At 39.3% G+C, this 18,547-nt stretch overlaps 1 protein-coding gene across 11 annotated transcripts in view; it reads left to right on the forward strand.

The window, feature by feature from the left end:
• The window catches only part of myo3b (myosin IIIB), a 65,102-nt gene that overhangs the window by 10,332 nt on the left and 36,223 nt on the right, over positions 1 to 18,547 (forward strand). For all 11 annotated transcript variants that reach the window (XM_071474351.1, XM_071474400.1, XM_071474317.1 and 8 more), the window contains 16 exons: positions 85 to 230; positions 6,044 to 6,109; positions 8,244 to 8,399; positions 10,912 to 10,996; positions 11,083 to 11,199; positions 11,677 to 11,781; positions 12,149 to 12,232; positions 12,340 to 12,542; positions 12,618 to 12,716; positions 12,815 to 12,929; positions 13,023 to 13,149; positions 13,776 to 13,986; positions 14,789 to 14,936; positions 16,110 to 16,263; positions 16,428 to 16,516; positions 17,329 to 17,458. In XM_071474351.1, the coding sequence (XP_071330452.1) occupies positions 85 to 230; positions 6,044 to 6,109; positions 8,244 to 8,399; positions 10,912 to 10,996; positions 11,083 to 11,199; positions 11,677 to 11,781; positions 12,149 to 12,232; positions 12,340 to 12,542; positions 12,618 to 12,716; positions 12,815 to 12,929; positions 13,023 to 13,149; positions 13,776 to 13,986; positions 14,789 to 14,936; positions 16,110 to 16,263; positions 16,428 to 16,516; positions 17,329 to 17,458 (2,035 nt within the window). The remainder of the gene's footprint in view (positions 1 to 84; positions 231 to 6,043; positions 6,110 to 8,243; positions 8,400 to 10,911; positions 10,997 to 11,082; positions 11,200 to 11,676; positions 11,782 to 12,148; positions 12,233 to 12,339; positions 12,543 to 12,617; positions 12,717 to 12,814; positions 12,930 to 13,022; positions 13,150 to 13,775; positions 13,987 to 14,788; positions 14,937 to 16,109; positions 16,264 to 16,427; positions 16,517 to 17,328; positions 17,459 to 18,547) is intronic.

The raw sequence follows: 18,547 nt of genomic DNA on the forward strand, positions 1-18,547 counted from the left end.
AAAAAAAAAAAAACCCAGTATTTTAGGGCTCAGTGATGGTCTAAATTAGATGTTCAGATGGTCACTGTGGTGTCATGTTGCCAGGTCATAGCCTGTGAACAGCAGTATGATTACTCGTACGACGCCCGCTGTGATGTGTGGTCGCTCGGCATCACTGCCATTGAGCTGGCAGACGGAGATCCCCCACTGGCTGAGATGCATCCAGTTAAAGCCCTCTTCAAGATCCCACGGTGAGTCCACGAGAGGGCGCTCCAACCACACAGCTGGAGGCAGTCTACACAAGCCATCTGTCAGAGGGACAATGACAAACTGAATTGGACAGTAGAGGTGATAAAAGGCAAAATGACATTGGCTCTCCTGAAAAATTGATTTATGTTTTGTTTTGATTTGAAATTTAGAAAATTAAAAAGTGAACTGGATCTCTGTGGCTTGATCCATGTTTCTTGTTGCCATTTTATTTTTTTGTGTTTGCCATTGTCTCCTATCTGAAAGGCAGCATCTGCTGAATAATCAGTGTTAAAATTCATCATCATCAAGAAATGTAGTAGTGTATGGCCTACTGCAAAACTACAACAAATTAATGCAGTGATTCATTCTGTAAAAATATTCACTGCTGGAGACAGTGTGCGACTGATGATCATTTGAGAGCTTGGTGGCTACACGCGGTTGACCTTTTGTTATCAGCACAATCGTGCAATTATCTCTCAGTTAGGTAGAGATATGCCCTTCTGATTGCAATTTGCATTGGTGATTAGCTCCATTCACACTGAGATGAGGCTGTCACCTCCTTCTTGTCACAATGTTATCTCCTCCCTGCCAAGCCAGAGGAGGAACATGGATATCTTGTTTGGTAGGAATTATGGGAGCTAACGCAGTATTTCATCAGCACCAAATTTAACCAGAATTTTAAAATAATTACAGGAGATGGGACGGCTGAATCGGTAAAATGGAAGGATGGTTTTTCTCAGGCATGTGATTAATAACACGTCACTTTTTGAGAAGACTAGATGTAGCTTTGTGATTGTGTGTTTGGGAAAATAAGAAAAAAAAACTGTGTGGTTTCTGTCAAGCAGCAAGCATCTTTCCTTATCAAACAGCAGTCTAATAAGAGAGGGCATATGCATTTACCTCGTCAATGTCCAGTTCCATTTTATTATTGCAGATTTGCAAGACTCTTTGACTTTGGGGATAAATAGGATGTTCATAGAATTGGACATGTATCTTCGACTGACATTCCTCCATCTCTGTCCCAATCAAAATAGATATTTTGCCCTTTTTGTGTGAATTGGGACCTTAAAGGCTGAGCAGGTGTGGTATAAATCACAGCAAATGTGTTGAACCATGAAATTATTCTGTTAACATGTCATTTATCTCAAATATATTTTCCCATCACTGCAGCAAGGCAGACAAAATCATGAGGAAATGTGCTGTAAATTATGACTCCTGTATGAATTACTTTCTAAATAGGGAAATGTATTTTACCTTTGGGTCTTCAGTGGTGGTGGGAGTGATTCATGATGAAATCAGAGAGATTCATCTTCACAGGTTTTGATGATTGCAAAGTTCTACTTTTTTTTTTTCAATTTAATACGTCACAAACCATTACCAGAGGAGCCTTTTCTGAAGTATTGTCCTTGGATAGTACATGTTTTATGAAATCCATATAAGCACTAAAACATGCAGTAAGCATTTTCATCATTCTGATATTTTACAGTTGTGCACAGTAATGCGTTTCCAGGCTAAAGGTTTCACTGTCATGTTGTTAATCTTGTGTGTATCATCCACCTTATCATTCCTCTTCTCTGAAACACATTTAGATAGTAAAAAACACTCCAGCTGTGGTTGATCTTATAGATTTCCTTAATATGTTGGAGTATTGTGTAGTCAGCCCTCTGTAGGCGCACTATTTTACCTGTCTGTGATACTGTTTGTTATTCTTCTTTCCTTTCCGTCTTTTTTCCGAGAAAATCATTGTAAGCTCTTGCTGGACCGTCTCTTTTGCCAAGCTAAAGATTTAATGGTTCCTGGTAAAGACCATACAAACGCCCAGTGCTATCACCACTTTGACTGCAGGGACCAGCAGTAGATAGCCATTATGTCACAGTTTTGTGCAAGTAGAAACATGCACCAGTGGAAATGATTCTTGTCCCAGCAGGCTATAAACGATAAGAGGAGCTCTGATATCTGTCAGATGAGATGCTGATGAGCTCCATGAATTAGGGTCACCTTGGTGCGTGCTCTGTTTGTGCTTCAGAAATATCTAATTCTTGATGAGTTGTGACATATCCTTGATCCATGTGTGTGCTGGAATCTCAGGAAGCTCATTCTGCTATTACCTGTAGCTTCAGTGATTTTAATTTTAAGTTGAATCACAGGCTTTTGTGAATTTGTCCTGTATTATGAAATTAATTGAATGTGTTACAGTGTGTTTGACAGGTATGTGAAGCCCATGGAGACTATGAATGAAGGCAATGGAGCATGTCAGAGGGTAAAGTTGTAAAATCATCAACTGCAAAATTAATTACAGATGCTCAAGACAAAGGTGGTGTGTGATATTTAATATGCGCGAAGGTTAATTGCTAGAGCCAATGTCCTCTACCCTCGAGTGTCCATGTAAAGTTAAACCAAAGTGCATGTAAAATGCATTGTAAAGGTTAGAGGAAATTGGCAAAAGACATCCAAGGTTGTATTTATTCGGCCAGATCGGTGTCGATACTAGCCACATATTTAATAGTACTTGTATCTGTCAGAGCAGAGACCCAGAACGAGTGAGATAGCAGTAAATGATGGCTTGTCAGGGGCAACAAAGGCTAATCAAATCATGAGGCAGCGAGAGAATTCCAGACCAGTGTGCAGGTGAGAGACAGCTCTTCATGGAAAAAGCCAGAGTTAAAATCTGTGGAGTAGAACAGCCGAGGATGAGGGCTATCACAGTTTCTATCACAGTAGACACAGTTTCTAGTGTTTGGCACAGAATGAAATCTTTCAAGAAGTGAAAAATCAGGGTTAAAAAAAAACTAAAGTTATGTCTTGCTTTTGTGTTGAATAATATGTTATGTTAATATGTATTTAGAATATTTGCAGATTTGTTTGCATTTATTTTACATGTAATTCCTAGATACTCTCTTGGAGAGTTATTGGCAAAAACTGTTCAAAAATCTTTTATTCGTCAACAAGACACAGAATCTTCAGCCATGCTAGCAGCTCTTTGGGTGAGGCTGCACTTAAACTTTGAGCTAAATGCTAAAGTCAGTACGCTACCATGTTCACAATGACAGTGCTAACATGCTGATGTTTAGCAGGTATCATTTTTATGATGTTAACCACCTTAGTTTAGCCTGTTAACACGCTCACATTTGCTAATTAGATCAACCAAAGTTTTGGACAAATAAAAATTTTTACCGGACAATAGCGTCGGATGAAAAGTTAAGGAATGACAGAAGTGATTCGAATTCATCCTAGGAGGGACATGTAGGTCTGCACCAAATTTTATGCCAATCCATCAAATAGTTGTTGGGGCATTTCACTCAAAACAACAAACCTAAAACTCATTTTGGTGCTAGTGGAAAAGTCAGAGGATAAGAAAGTCATTAGGATTCATCCTCTAGATACCGTGAATGTCTGTACACAATGTTGTGCCTATCCATCATGTAGATAATGAGATATTTTGCAAGATAAATGAAAACATTTACCTTTGCATTACAGGAAAGGACAGGGAATCACCAAAGGTATTAGAGTTGGTCATCTGGGCACCATCAGCGCCAAATTGAATCTCAATCCATTCAGTATTTGCTATTATTATTATTATTTCCATCTGAACTGACATGGCTTCATGGAGCCTTGATGTTAGATTGACTTAAAATCTCTTGTTCATCAACGAAAGTGAAACATTTTATTTTTGGGTGGTTATGATTAATAACCTGCCAGCTTTTAACGCTGTCACAGGTGAATGTCAGAAGTAATGCTGATCTGGAAAGTGTGTGAACCCTGCCAGTGTTTCTCTCAACAAATTGCTCATTGTTATTGAGAAAATCAGCCATTATTTAAAATGACTCAGATGACCCTGATTTTCAATGTTGGCATTTTACGTATAAAAACGAAAGTCTGTTTGGACAGAGTAAAGACACGGCATTCTTTAAAGTCACGGCTTTCCCATCACCAGACACTGATGCAGTCCTGACCCCTGACTAGAGATTGCTGGCTGGTTGGATGATTTTGCAGTCATGAGTAAAGGCTTTTACATCTTCATCCTTGATGCAGTTATTTTACTGCTCTGTGCGGTGTTCAGGACTGCAGCATTTGGCGATGTGGTCGCCATGACATGATAAATGTGGCAGTAGTTCTCCGTGTTCATGCACGTGTGCTCAAAGGAGTACTAGTGCTATGGCTGAGGTGATGGATGAGTTGAAATTCTAAGCAGGTGGTCCATTCATATAAATCTTTATTTTGGGTCCTCATGCTCATTCTCTGTTAAGCTCATCTAAAGGCCACTGTGTTTCTGCCCTGAGAGCCCAATGCCCTCTGTAATGCCCTTTCAAGCAAAGACATATATGAGTAGAGAAGGTACATCACTGCTCACTCCGTATTCTCCTAAAATTTCATCAGAATCAATTCCCAACTGAATCAGCAAGGTTATACAAGGCAGCTTTAAGATAGGTTTGCAGCATCTGTAGCTTCATCTTAGTAGCAATTTTAACCTTGCTAGAACTTAATATTGCTCTGTGTTGTTTTATTGCATTTTAATCACCTGGAATTAAGTGCAATATTCAACGTTTCATTGTCCAACTGAAGAACTACTTGAATCAAAATTAACAATGTTCCACATCATGTGGAAACCGGAGGAATTATAAATTCTGCATTTACTTATTCAAATATTGCATTTGCCTGATTTTTGTCGTCCTTCATGGCTTAGTTACAGCCGTCAAATGCTGTTGACACCTCTGTGATTTTGCCTCAAACCACTCTGAGGAACATCTGACAGTACAAGCGCTGCCTGGTACTAGATTTGAATAAGCCATTTGTGTTTACAATATGAGCCAGCAATCTCACAAATAGTGAAAGAAAAAACTGCCTGAATTTGCTAAGCACAATGAGCGCACTTGACAGTGTTATCAGCAGTGCTGCTATATTGACTTTGTAATGTATAAGCAGTATGGTACAACATCAAGGCGAGAACGTGTCTTCAGGCTCATATTAGAGGTTGCATTGAAGCAGTCAGTTACTGGCTTTGATCTGCACTTTGGAAAGGATTGCCTGCCTGAATCCTTATCAAAGACTCAACGAACTTAGTACTGCAATACATGACAGATTTTGTACCCCAACATCCCCTCCCTTTCAAAAAAAAGGGGGAAAAAAGACGTTAAATATATTGTAGTTTAATGTGTAGCTGCGTCTACCTCTGGTTTGTTTGTAATAAGCAAAATGCAAGTGTTTTAATTTTTTATAACCAAAGAATGCATATTCTATTTGTCAGTCTGATGGCTTTGTGAAACAGCACGAGAACTAATAAATACAGTGAATAAATATCTCGATCAGGTCTGTCACTATTTCCCTGACGGTGACAAAAGGCTCAGCCTCCAGCTGTCAGACTGGCAGAACCCTGTGAAGATGACTGTGCTCAGGCCCGTCCAGCCTTGGCTCCTCATACAGACCTGCCTCCTGTCATCATGTGCACTTGAAAAGTGTTAGTCTCATTATAGATGGCCTCCGTAAATGCTGCTGACAGAGGTATAACTAGCTCCCATAACTTTTGGCTCCCAGTGGCAGATGCTTGCTGCCAGACAGTGGAGGAGCTGTTATCATTTGTCACTTTTTCTGTGGCTGCCACAGACCTGGACCCCGACCAGCTCGTCCTCAAACCAAGAACCTCTCACAGGAGTCTGACGGTCACTCTCTGTCTGCCAGTGATCATTTGTCAACAAACTCAGGAGACAAGCTCAGAGTCTTTAATTTGCTGTAATGATGATTTCATTTAAATGCATTTAATGAAGTCACTGTTTTTCACATATTGTGCTGACTTTCGTGTGTTGTGATTTTGTTTCAGAAATCCCTCCCCCACATTACGAAATCCAGAACAATGGTGCAGAAGTTTCAGCCATTTCATCGGCCAGTAAGTGTCCTCCAACTTCAAGTTGTCAGCCTTTGTCGGTTTTCTGTCTTAAAAGCAGAAAGTGGGAAAGCAGTCATTTCCCCAAAAGGGTTGTGAAAGCACACAGTAGATGGAAACACTTACTGTTCCAAAAAGAACAAGAAGAAAAAAGGTTAAGATGTGTGTGGGCCAGATGAGGGAGTGATGTGGTATAGTTTAGGGATGGACAGGAGGAAAGATCTGCATTTGTATCTATAGCTAAATGTAATACCTGACTTTTAACATACATTGAAATCATAAATTGCGAATATACTTTTGCAAAAATAAATAACAAAAAAAATAGCAAACAGTACTCTATATTGCATTGGTCCAGTATGAAATGATAAAAAGACTCAGCGGGAGCAGCTGAACAGAAGCTATAGTACGTTGTCAGCAGGCAGGAATGTGCATGTAATCATGGAGGGAATTGAAATTGATATTTTATAGCCAGATTCTATCAACCCCCTTGTCTTTCTGTTCATTAACTTTCATTTGTGTAAATCTGCCACAGAGGAACAAACTAATTCACCTGAGTTATCAGTTCTATCTAAAGGCCCAGATAACTTATCATTTCCTCTGCTGTGCAAAGCTAATAATGTCAGGGGTGGCTTGTAATGGTTGCTCAGAATATACAACCTTAATATCTACTGCACAGAGGTGTGTGAGCCTGAACCATAATGAGAAAATAAAATTCAATTTGTTTAGAGAATTATTTGTGTGGGCATGGTTTCTGGCTAACATTTATGCTGGAGGTTTGCACTGAAGAGCAGTAACTGAAAAGACAAACAGACCATCTGCCTTAAAGCGCCTGTTGGCTTTTTTGTGTCACTTAAGTTATTGGTTGATCAGAACAGTGTCAAGGCAAATTACCCCTTAAACAAACAAACATACATTGTAGTGATGTTCGTTTTTATACTTTTTACAGTGTCATTGCAATGGTTTTCATTGGATACTCTTTGAATTGCAGCTCTTTAATCTGGGTTAATGGATTGTGTGATATCATATCAGAATTAATCTCCCCTAACAAAGCCCACCAGAGTTCAATGTGGGGAGGCTGGACAATGTTATCAAGGTTTGCAGGCTGTTTGTGAAGTCTTTTCAGCCATGTCAAGCCTGTATGTGTGTGTAGGGAGACGTGGGGTGGGGGTGGGGGGGGGTTTCAGGATAATAAATCCATCACCGGTCTGCACTTGTGCAGCCAAAGAGCTGACTTCTGTGACAAAGTGGCCTGCCGTGCAGCATCCCAGCAGCACAGCCCTGCTAATAGCGGCAACCTCTGCTTAATGTCCTGACGCTAATGAATTCACGGAATTAACTTTCAGAGCCGAACAAACTGATAAAAGAAACAGAATTTTAGTGTAGATTAGGTGGTAGGAATTAGATTGGTGTTTTTCTCCTATCTTACCTCTGTCTGCAGTTGTTGGTGTTGTAGTGCTCTCTCTCACACACAGACACAAACACACACACACACACACACACACACACACACACACACACACAGACACACACACACACACACATTCACATCTTTCAAGTCCTTAGCTGAACAAGTAAATGAACAGTACAAATGTGGGTTTTTGATGCATGTGCTTTCTTGAGTTCAGGTGAGGATGTCAAGTCTTGTAATTTCATAGTTTTTATCTCCTAATACATCATAACTGTCAGAAATAAAAGTCGAATGTGGTCTCCTGTGTTTTCATTGTGTTGTGTTGTCACAGAGCCTCTGTATCAGAAGGAAACTGATGCTGAAGTGTAGCTTATTACATCACCTATTGGCAAACACTGCACATCACAGATAGGACTTACTGCTGTGCCATAGCAGGGCTTGTTTGCACTCGGAGCCATGGTGATAGTGACCATGTTGTACTCAGACAGAGAATGACAGATTAGTGACCCAGACTTTAAAAGACTTGCAAGGAGCTCCCCGCTGGTGTGAGTGTCTGTCAGAGCTGATCCAGACAAATCAGCTTCCTAAAATGTTCAGGTGATTGCACAGTTAGCTGTTTAATTCTCTCTGATTTAAAGGCGGGTAAATGATAATGTGGGATGCTTTGTCTGTTGGAAGGCTTCCTCTGTTTGTACACTGATGGTGAGTGATATTTTTGTGTTTGTGAAGATGTCTGATAAAGGATTTTGAGGCACGTCCATCTGTGACCCACCTTCTGGAGCACCCCTTCATTAAGCAGGCCCATGGCAAAGATGTGGCACTCCGTCAGCAGTTAGCTTCTCTCATCCAGGAGCAGCAAGAAGTGGGCTGCAAGACCAAAACCAAGTAAGTCTTTTGAAATATAATTCAAAACCTAAATATACTGTAATGACGGAGCTTGTTGCTTCATCTGTGCACCGTCATTGGTTGTCTCTGCTGCTGCAGATAGCCATTGACTGAGTGTTAATGTTTTTTTCTGTCCAGTAGGGGGCAGGGTCTCATCTTCTTACACTCAAGCATAGAAATGATGATGAGTCCCAGTAATGGACATTACAGTATGTGATTAAAGAGAAGTTAGGGGAGTGTGACTAATTCAGAGGGAGTGATTGTGCTGACTAACCTTAGATTAATAAATGCCATTTAGACCAGTGGATGTGGCAACCATCTGATGGGGAGACCTTAGTACAAAACATTTCCCACCTGCCTGATTAAACCAGTGATGGAGTAAATGAATTATTGTAGACTGAGTGCTGAAAAGGGTTATTTTCTTTACACATTATAATAGCAGCTACTATACAATTTCCTTATGAGATAGATAGATAGATAGTGACACTCTCATGTCAGTGAATGACAGCACATAAAGCCTTCTGTTATTTACTGGAGAAATACTGACTTTGGCACTGTTTAATCTTCATTATAAAGGAGTTTGCTGAACCTGCCCTTGACTGAGAGTCTTGATGTTGTGCCAGCTCTGTTTACTCCCGAGACAGTGCACAGTCGTTGCCTGAGCCTGATCCCGAATTCCTGTCCACAGTGAAAGTGGATAATGGGATTAGGAGCTTGTAGGGCGAGAACTGGGCTCGCCTGGTTTAGTCTCTCATGCCACAGATCAGCACACAATGACTCCAGATAAGAATAAAGACATAGAGAACTTAAAAGTAGCTGCCGTAGGTGGAATGGTGTGATTTACTTCAAAGCAGGAGAGGTAGAAGCTGGAGGTCTCAAGTCCTCCTCTAAAGGGACATGATGATGAGTATTCACTTTATAGGGACCACATATTGAGTATTTCCACTATATTCAGAATACAGAATGAATACAAAGGCAAGGAAACAATTCTTACCCTGAAGCTTGAGCATCTTTATTCATATGATATGATTGATTATTTATTATAATAGAATATAGATATATCTTCTGAATGAGAGATTTTTTTATGTTTTGGGTAACCAGCAGTGTTTGAATGGTTTTGTTAGTAGCTTTTCATAATTTAAAGAAGACAAGTGTAATTCTATATTTTTCTTATTGTCAGCAAACCCCATGAAAAGACCAAAACCAACAATTTGTTAGTTCATCTTTTGCTATTTCTGACTTCCATACTACATCTGTGACAAGCCAGTTCTTTCCTAGTTAAGACATAAATCTTTAAAAACAGATCACAAATCTACAGTTTAACTTAGCAAACAATATTATTACATAGCTAGCTGAGCTAACTGTCAAAATAGTTGTTATCTTGCAAACATATAACCTGCTTAGATTGCAGAGTAAAAGAGGTTGACACATTTGGCACTTGATTAAAATACTGTTTAACAATGATGCAAACTGAAAAAAGATTTTAAATTTATTTTACAAAAATAATATGTCTTAAATTGCAAATGTTATGTTATTTAGGTTAAATTACAAAAATTATTTGGGTTAATTACTATATTACAAGTATTTACCTTTCGTTATGTGAGCAAAGTCAGATATTTCACATTCATTCCAAACTGCATAAATACTCAGAAACACATGTATACAGGGATAAATTAAATTGATTGTTTGATGTAGCACTAGACCCGTTCATGTGTTATTTTTGGCAGCTATGCTACAGTTTGTGATGCTACAGCGACTTCCTGTTTACATAAGCTAATTTCTGTGGAAAGTGCCACAGCTGTCTCCTAGCAACAAATTTCCTGAAATCTTTATTGGTGCATTAACTAATGAACTAAATGACTACTTTGAAACTAACTGGTTACTTAGGAAGGACCTTATACACAAACTAAGTTATGGAGTTCAAGCAGCAGATAGGTGTTTGTGAGATTGACTCAGGGTAAAATACGGTGCCCATGTTCCTCGTAATGACACCCAGTGCGGGAATGTGGCTCACTGACATGTTTTTGATGAGATCTATGACAGAGGAGTAAGTTATGGTTGGTTTTGGCTACACAGACATACATGTTAGCAGAATCTATTCCTTGCTGGTTTCAGTCTTTTCATCTGATGACAATTAAACAAGTACAAAATATCACAAATCCACAGTACATTGCAGTCTACCGAGCATATACTGTGCATATAGGCACATAAAGCAGTCGACACTCAGAGACACAGCTCTCTTTTCTTTCTTTCACACACTCTATTGTGTCCCATGAGGTTTTCTTCAGTCCCATTGAGCCAGCAAGCTATTGTTGACCTCTGCCCACTGTGGCTCATTGGAGAATGATAGGTCAAAACACAGATGAAGTGCAATCACAGCATCTGATAATGGGAGATGTGTCCCCTGGGAGAGCTTTAAGGGCTTCACACCCAGCCAGTCAAACTACTGTTTCTCATTTGGTGGTTACGTTACAGCTTTCTGAGGCATTGTCATGTCCTTGGCTTCATACAGGCACGAGCGGATCAATACTCGTAAAACCCTCATAATAGAGAGCTGTCCTGATGATGATCTGGTAAACCTGGAGTTCTTAGATGAGGTAAGATTTAATGTGTTTATCTCATCATGCATTGATCGGCCCAAGGTGCAGTGTTCTTGATGCCATGTATTTTTTCTTGTCTGCAGGAGACAATAATCAGCCATCTCCAAAAGAGGTATGATGAGCTGCAGGTGTACACCTATGTTGGTGACATCCTCATCGCCCTCAACCCTTTCCAGAATCTCAGCATCTACTCTCCTCAGGTTGGTTTTCAACCAGTCACACAAATGATCCCAGTGGTTTCTGCCTCACAATGGAAACGATGAATGATTGCACAGAAGTTCTGCTGTAGTGGATGTACATGATATACTGTCTATGCATATGTATACACAAATATGTACACAAATCTCGCCTAAAGTCTGACTGACTTTGAACAAACCATTTTCAGCACAAACACTGTAGTTCAACCATTTTTTAGCAACTTTATATGCATTTTTCCGAAATTTTATTCTTCATTTTTTCTCACCTGATATTGAATAGAATTGCATATTCTGAGCGGTGCTCATCACAAGAGAACCTCATCTGTAAACTGCATTAAATAGCGTTTCCTATGGCAGAGAACCCAACAAATTTTGAATGTGTGGGTGCATTACATCTAGGTGAAAATTATTTTAAGCTGATCTGCGTCTGTTAATAATCCATTTTTGACGAGCCTTATGTATCCACATGTCTTCTCTTAGTTCTCTAAGCTGTACCATGGTGTGAAGCGGGCTGACAACCCTCCACACATCTTTGCTGCTGCAGATGCAGCCTATCAAGGCATGGTGACGTTCTGCAAAGACCAGGTATTCTGCTGAAGAATAACTTGATGAATGGAAACATCCAACCCCGTGATTGTAAAATGTATAAAAAATAATGATGAATCTCTGTACAGAAAATTATAATGTATGTTTTAAAATGTTTTAGAGGGATGTTCTTGAAATTTTTGATTGCATTTAGGTATTTTTCCTGTGGAGGTTGAATGTACTTTGTAGTCGCTTGTAGACATTTAATTAATAATGCCTGAGAAACAGCCAAGTCTCCTTTGAAGAAGAAATGTATTTCTCTAAAGGACTTTGACCTGGTTAAATAAGGGAAACATTTATGTAATGTAATGTAAATATTTCTTACTTGATGTTTTAGTCACTAGATTTGTGTTTCCTTTTGCTTTAGTGTATCATCATCAGTGGGGAGAGTGGTGCTGGAAAAACAGAGAGCGCTCATTTGATTGTTCAACATCTAACCTTCTTGGGAAAGGTATAGCTGTGTGCTCATTCTCTCATTGTTGAATCTGTTAATGCTAGAGCTGAATACTGCATGAACTCTAAACTATCCTGAAATCTCAAACATGTTTTTGTTCTTAGGCAAACAATCGGACATTGCGTGAGAAGATCTTGCAGGTGAATCCCCTCGTTGAGGCCTTCGGAAACGCCTGCACAGCTATCAATGACAACTCCAGTCGCTTTGGGAAGTACCTGGAAATGAAGTTCACTCCGACTGGGGCTGTAATTGGGGCCAAGATATCTGAGTATCTGCTTGAGAAGTCGAGGGTCATCAAACAGGCCACGTATGTTCGCTCATTCTTTGTCTCATTGGATTTGCATTCGTCATGCTTCTGACTACTCTGTTTTCCTACTCTCAGGGGGGAGAAGAACTTCCACATATTTTATTACATATACGCTGGGCTTTACCACCAAGACAAGCTGAAGACTTACAGGCTACCAGACAGAACGCCTCCCAGGTTTGTGCTGCAATTCTTTGACAGGCTCATTGAAATTCTGCCTTCCTTCACTTCCCATTGTGGAAGCTGACATTGATAATCATAATCTTCATCTGCAGGTACATTGACAGTCGGCACTGCAAAGTGATGCAAGACATCGTCTCCAGCAAACTGTACAAGGAGCAGTTTGATGCAATTCAGGAGTGCTTCCGAAACATCGGCTTTACTGAAGAGGTATTCAAATGCTCAGCAGCATATACTGTACTGCTTTTGCTTTCAGTGCCATTGAGTGCTATGTTAAATGTATTTTTTCTTCTCTTTTTTTAGGAAGTCAACTCTGTTTACAGAATTCTCTCAGCCATTTTGAACACAGGCAATATTGAATTTACTGCCATCACGTCCCAACACCAGACCGATAAGAGTGAAGTGCCTAACTCAGAGGCCTTAGAGAATGGTGAGATGTGTGTGTGTGTGTTGTAGTAGTCAGCAAAACTTGTTTTAACCATAGAAACAGGTAGGTTTAATGGTCTCCCTAAAGGAGAAAGAGATTGTTATGTGATTTAGGGGAGATATTAAAAGAAAGTCTACTTTTTATGATTTGCTCTCCCCTGTGTGATGATGTACTCGTACTCAGACTGTACTCTGTAGTAAAATATTTTCTGGTCAGGTGATTTTTGGTTTTGAGAAGGGAACCTTTTTATGATCGATTTTATCTGTAAAGCATGAGAGAGGACGGAGGAGAGACATGTGTTCATAAGTCTCTGTCTCTATCTCTGTTATATTTTTTTATGCTGTGTAATATCTTATGTTCTCTGTCATACATGTTGTTTCACTAAGGAAATAGTATATTAGATTTCTTACAAGCCTGTGTCGGCCAGGCACTTTTATGTGCATAAGAAAATAGGGGAAAACTTTTTGTATCAAAGTGAAACTGTAATGTATCCCTGAGTCCCTTTCCATTTACATAAAAATGCTAAGAAGCAAATGCATTCACAGTGAAAGAAACCGTTCTTTGCTAACGATTAAAGCAGATGAGCTCTTCATTATCAAACTGATCGACTTTCTCCTCTGTTTTCTCAGCTGCGTCTCTCCTCAGCATCGGCCCTGAGGAGCTGCAGGAGGCGCTGACCTCTCAGTGTGTGGTGACCAGAGGTGAGACCATTATCCGCACCAACACTGTGGACAAAGCCGTCGATGTCCGAGATGCCATGTCCAAAGCCTTGTACGGACGCCTCTTCAGCTGGATAGTGAACCGCATCAACTCCTTGCTGCAGCCTGACATGAATATCTGGTGAGTGTGTGCTGGTGATGAACATCTGTCCAGACGTCCACTGTTGCCCTCTTTTCGTCTTCTATGTCTCAAGTGATTGCGCAGACTTTCTGCAAAGCTCTGATGACCTTTATGGAGGTCTGTAGAGGTAGATGCAAACATGTAGAGGAGAATATCAATGGGCAAGCACAAGACAAGCAAAAGGAGAGCAAAAAAAAGTTTTAATAAATTTTTGATACTGAGTTGCGTGCAGAGAAAATAATGTTCAGATGATTAAAAAGACTTCAGAGAGACTCCAAAGAGGCTGTTCATTGATCCAAAAGAATTCCTTTATAAATATGGGCGTCAACTGTCAAGGGGTCGTCTCTGAGATGTACAAAAGCCAGAGTTCCCGTCTGCATTCCAGTCATCTTTGCCATTTTCTTATTGCCATTAATAACCCGTAGCACAGGCTAAAGGTGACCTCTACATACAGTGGTTAATGACTGATCATGAAAAGTAGCAGCTCCAAGCACTGAATATAAAATGCTGGTTGTTAAGTCTTAATGCTGTGTTTTAGAAATGTGTGCTGTTTGTGCAGATTGTGAAAATGACTCAAGGTTAAATCAATATACACTGAAATAAAACCATTTAAGAAGCTCAGGCCTTTTGAAAGCTAATGTTTATGATTTCTTGTCAGACTAGACCATCCAGACCAGACTCTATATTTGGGTTGAACTTGGATTATTATAAAAGTTTTATCAATTAATATGGCTGCTGGGGATTTGCTTGTTCTGTTACATAGAAGAATTAAGTTTGTTTGTCCCCTTTTTCTCCTTTGAAGTGCGGCAGAGAGCAGCATGAATGTGGGAATCCTGGACATCTTTGGATTTGAGAATTTCAAAAAGAACTCCTTTGAACAATTGTGCATCAACATCGCCAACGAGCAGATCCAGTTTTACTTCAACCAACACATATTTGCTCTCGAACAGGTGAGTTAGACACAGAAGTAGGTTATTAATATGTTTGTGCTTATTTATCACGGTTAGGTTGCCTTTGTAATAGTCAACACATGATTTTCAGCAACAAAATCTATTGAGCAAAACAACACACTGTTATGGAAATTAATATTATTTGTGTGTTTTCACATCTATCAGGGCAGAGACAACTCTCAACATCAACATTTTGCTTGTAGCCAGGCTGTGATGTGTAAAGGATTGTTTATACTGTTGTGCACCACCAAATTACTCTCTTAATTGATTTAATGAAGTTGTTTACCCTGAAGTGCGAGAAGTCTTTATTTTCCTTGATGGAAATGAATAGACATTAATCAAGAACCATTTTGCCATAATGCCTTTTAGTCTGTGTTAACTCTGCAACAATCCTTCTAAAAGGGAAAAAGAAGGCAAGGTAATTTTATTTATATATCATGATTCATTACATGCAAATTCAATGTACTTAATATTAAAATACATACAGCAACACATGATAAGAATAATACCCTAAGAAATACAACCAAATCATTAATTAAGGGGGGATTACACTCAGTATTACTGTTTTTTTCATTTATATTTTCCAACACTACAAGGCTAAAACTGTTATTGGAAACAACATTTGCCCCTTTACACATTAATTACAGCAATGATCATTGAAAATAAGGCCTTAAGCTCATGGAAAAGTTTCTCATCCACAAATGCCAGCTGCCCCTGATGTGCGGCTGGTGCTCAGTGGAAAAGGATTTTTATTTGGTGTGGATGTCTCGCTGTACACAGAAACTGATTATTCTGAGTTAATGACTTAAACATGAGGATGGTTTAGATCCATTGGTTCCACTTTATTAGTAAAATATATATTTAAAACAACTTTTTGATCTGAAATTAAATAGATGCAATAATATGATATGACTCTGGGTTATTTGCAAATTGAAATAAATTATGAATAAGTAAGTGACTCTATTTGTTAGTTCAGTGCTGTTCTGTTTTATGCATTCAGTAAAAGACTCTATTATGCTGTAAACTTCAGCCATAGACACACACAGTTGTTTGGTTTTGTTGATTAGAAACTTTTTTCCCTACACATCAAATCATATTTAGCCCAGATTGTTTAATTGGGTCATTTAGAGAAATCATTAACTAGATTGTTCTATATTCACTGGTTTTAATTAGATGGAGTACCAGAGTGAGGGAGTGGATGCCAGCCTGGTGGAGTACGAGGACAACAGGCCCATCCTGGACATGTTCCTGCAGAAGCCCATGGGCCTGTTGTCCCTGCTGGACGAGGAGAGCCGCTTCCCTCAGGCCACTGACCAGACCTTAGTGGGTAAGACTGGAACTACACCTGCCAAACACTCAGACATTAAACAAATAAAAATCATGAAAACAGAACTTAATAAGAGGTCAGAGGTCAGTATCTTCTTCGTATGCTGGTCCATCTCTCACTAAGTGTAATGCATTTTGGTATTGTTTTTTCTTTTTCATTTGTAGATAAATTTGAGGACAATCTGCGCTGCAAATATTTCTCGATACCAAAACGTGTGGAGCTTTGTTTTGGAATTCAGCATTATGCAGGAAAGGTATCAAATGAGTGTTTGGATCTCTGCTATAAATGAAATAGTGACTTGATAACAGTGTGGATTTAGCAGTGTATCAACAGTGGCTCAGACTTTTAATTAGTCTGTGACAAATGACACTTGTGGTCACAAGGAGCAGATGTAAATCTTTCTTCTAAATTTTTTCTATTAAGTTCAATACTTAGACTAAACATAGACACTTGTATTAAGGTGGAGCATGGGATTTTATGGATCTATGGTTTTAAGCCAAAGTTGTTTATATAGCTATTTGGAACAAACTCAAATTTGAATTTAAATTACTTCAATGGTGTTATTGTTAATCAATTTTCACTAACTATATGATCATTTCATGTTTTATTTTGTGGTTTAAATTAATTATTTAAATTAAATACAAACAGGATTAGCCATTGAAGCATGTGTGAGGCAGTGTTTCTAATGTAATGCAACACAACTGAACAGTTAACAGGTCTTTTTCACACCAACCCTTTTGACTTATCATACAGTAGTGGGAAAAGCACAAAATGTTACTTATACCATTAACAGTGGCTCTGTTATATTCAAGTGTCTCATGCATGAACAATACCAGCACCCTGAAACTGAAGCAGCTACATGAACATCAGTTTAATCCTTTTATATGCTATTTTGACCACATTTTCCATGTCATGATATTCATAAATATTAGAAGAATATAATGATACAAGTTCAGACATATTGCCCTGGCCTTAATAAAAAAAAAACCCAAAATAATTGATCATATAATTAAGATGCATAAATTTTAGACTGTTAATGTGCATTTCTTATGTCCTTCTCAACAGGTAATGTACAGTGTGAATGGATTTTTGGAGAAAAACAGAGACACACTTCCTGCAGACATCGTTGTGGTGCTGAGAACATCAGAGAACAAACTTCTGCAGCAGTTGTTTTCCAGCCCCTTAACTAAAACAGGTATGCTTCTATAGGTGCCAATAAAAAAACATAGCCGTTTAGAACATCTCAAGCCCTGACACTAACAGCAGCATTATTCTCCTGCTTACCACAATGGAAATGGAAAGGGAAACTTTTCTTTGAGACAAACTATTGTTAACAATGCCGGGTTCTGACTGTATTACTCTGTGAATTGTGCTGGTGTCTACTGCTTCCATAAACGCTCAGGTAAGTGGGCTTCTTAAAGACGCGGCTCCCAGGCATCTACTGGTCCCCCTTCATTTCAAGCCTCTGTGTGCTGTGCTTGGATAAATCTGCAGTCTCCATTATCTCTTGAGAGGCTCAGCTCTCTGCACGGCGCTCTGTTTTTATTTTCACTAAGCTGTCCCTCTTGGTTTCCCACTGCTGAATGCTATCTACAGATTGTGGGTGCAGTGGGATATTTTTATGATAAGGTTTCTAAATACCCAGGGGATGAAGAAATAGTATTTAGAGAACACAAAAGCAACTCTTCCCACCTCTTTTCTGTTGGTTAAGTGAAGGTGGTAATGTGCTCGTCATTAACCACGGCTGAGGCCTCCTGGTCACTTGACTTAGCTGAAATGCTAATAGATGTGTTAAATTATCAGATTCCCACTTCCTTCTTTATTTCAGCTAAGCCACATTATGTGATCTGCTTCCTTTTTAGGGACCTGTAAATGCCTGCTTTCACTCCCAGTGGCATTAAAAGGAGCTTCAATTCACAAAAGGCACCTTAGCTGAGACTCCAGTAGAAATCTGTGATGTGTCTGTAAACTTCAATTGCAGGTTGTGCACAAGGGAGCCTTCAGCCACTTCTTTCTGCAATTAACGGCTTCAGAGGAGTACACTCCATAAAAACAAATTCAGTGAACACTTCATTTCAGTGCACAAAGGCACTGAACAGAAGCTAAGATGTGCTGTAATGTTTATTGCTGCTGACATAATGTCAGTTAGGTCTAAAAGCTTCTTTATTTCCTTTTGTTCCACTGCACTTTTGTCTGTCCTGCCATTCAGACTGGTGGATCGAGTTAATGTGATGATTTGTCAGAGAAATAAACTGTTCCCATGTGGTGCAGTTTTAACCTTTTT

Source organism: Trachinotus anak, unplaced genomic scaffold (genome assembly GCF_046630095.1).
Source record: "Trachinotus anak isolate AG129_WGS33_773 ecotype Australia unplaced genomic scaffold, CSIRO_AGI_Tana_v1 ptg000001l, whole genome shotgun sequence".
Taxonomy (NCBI): Eukaryota; Metazoa; Chordata; class Actinopteri; order Carangiformes; family Carangidae; genus Trachinotus; species Trachinotus anak.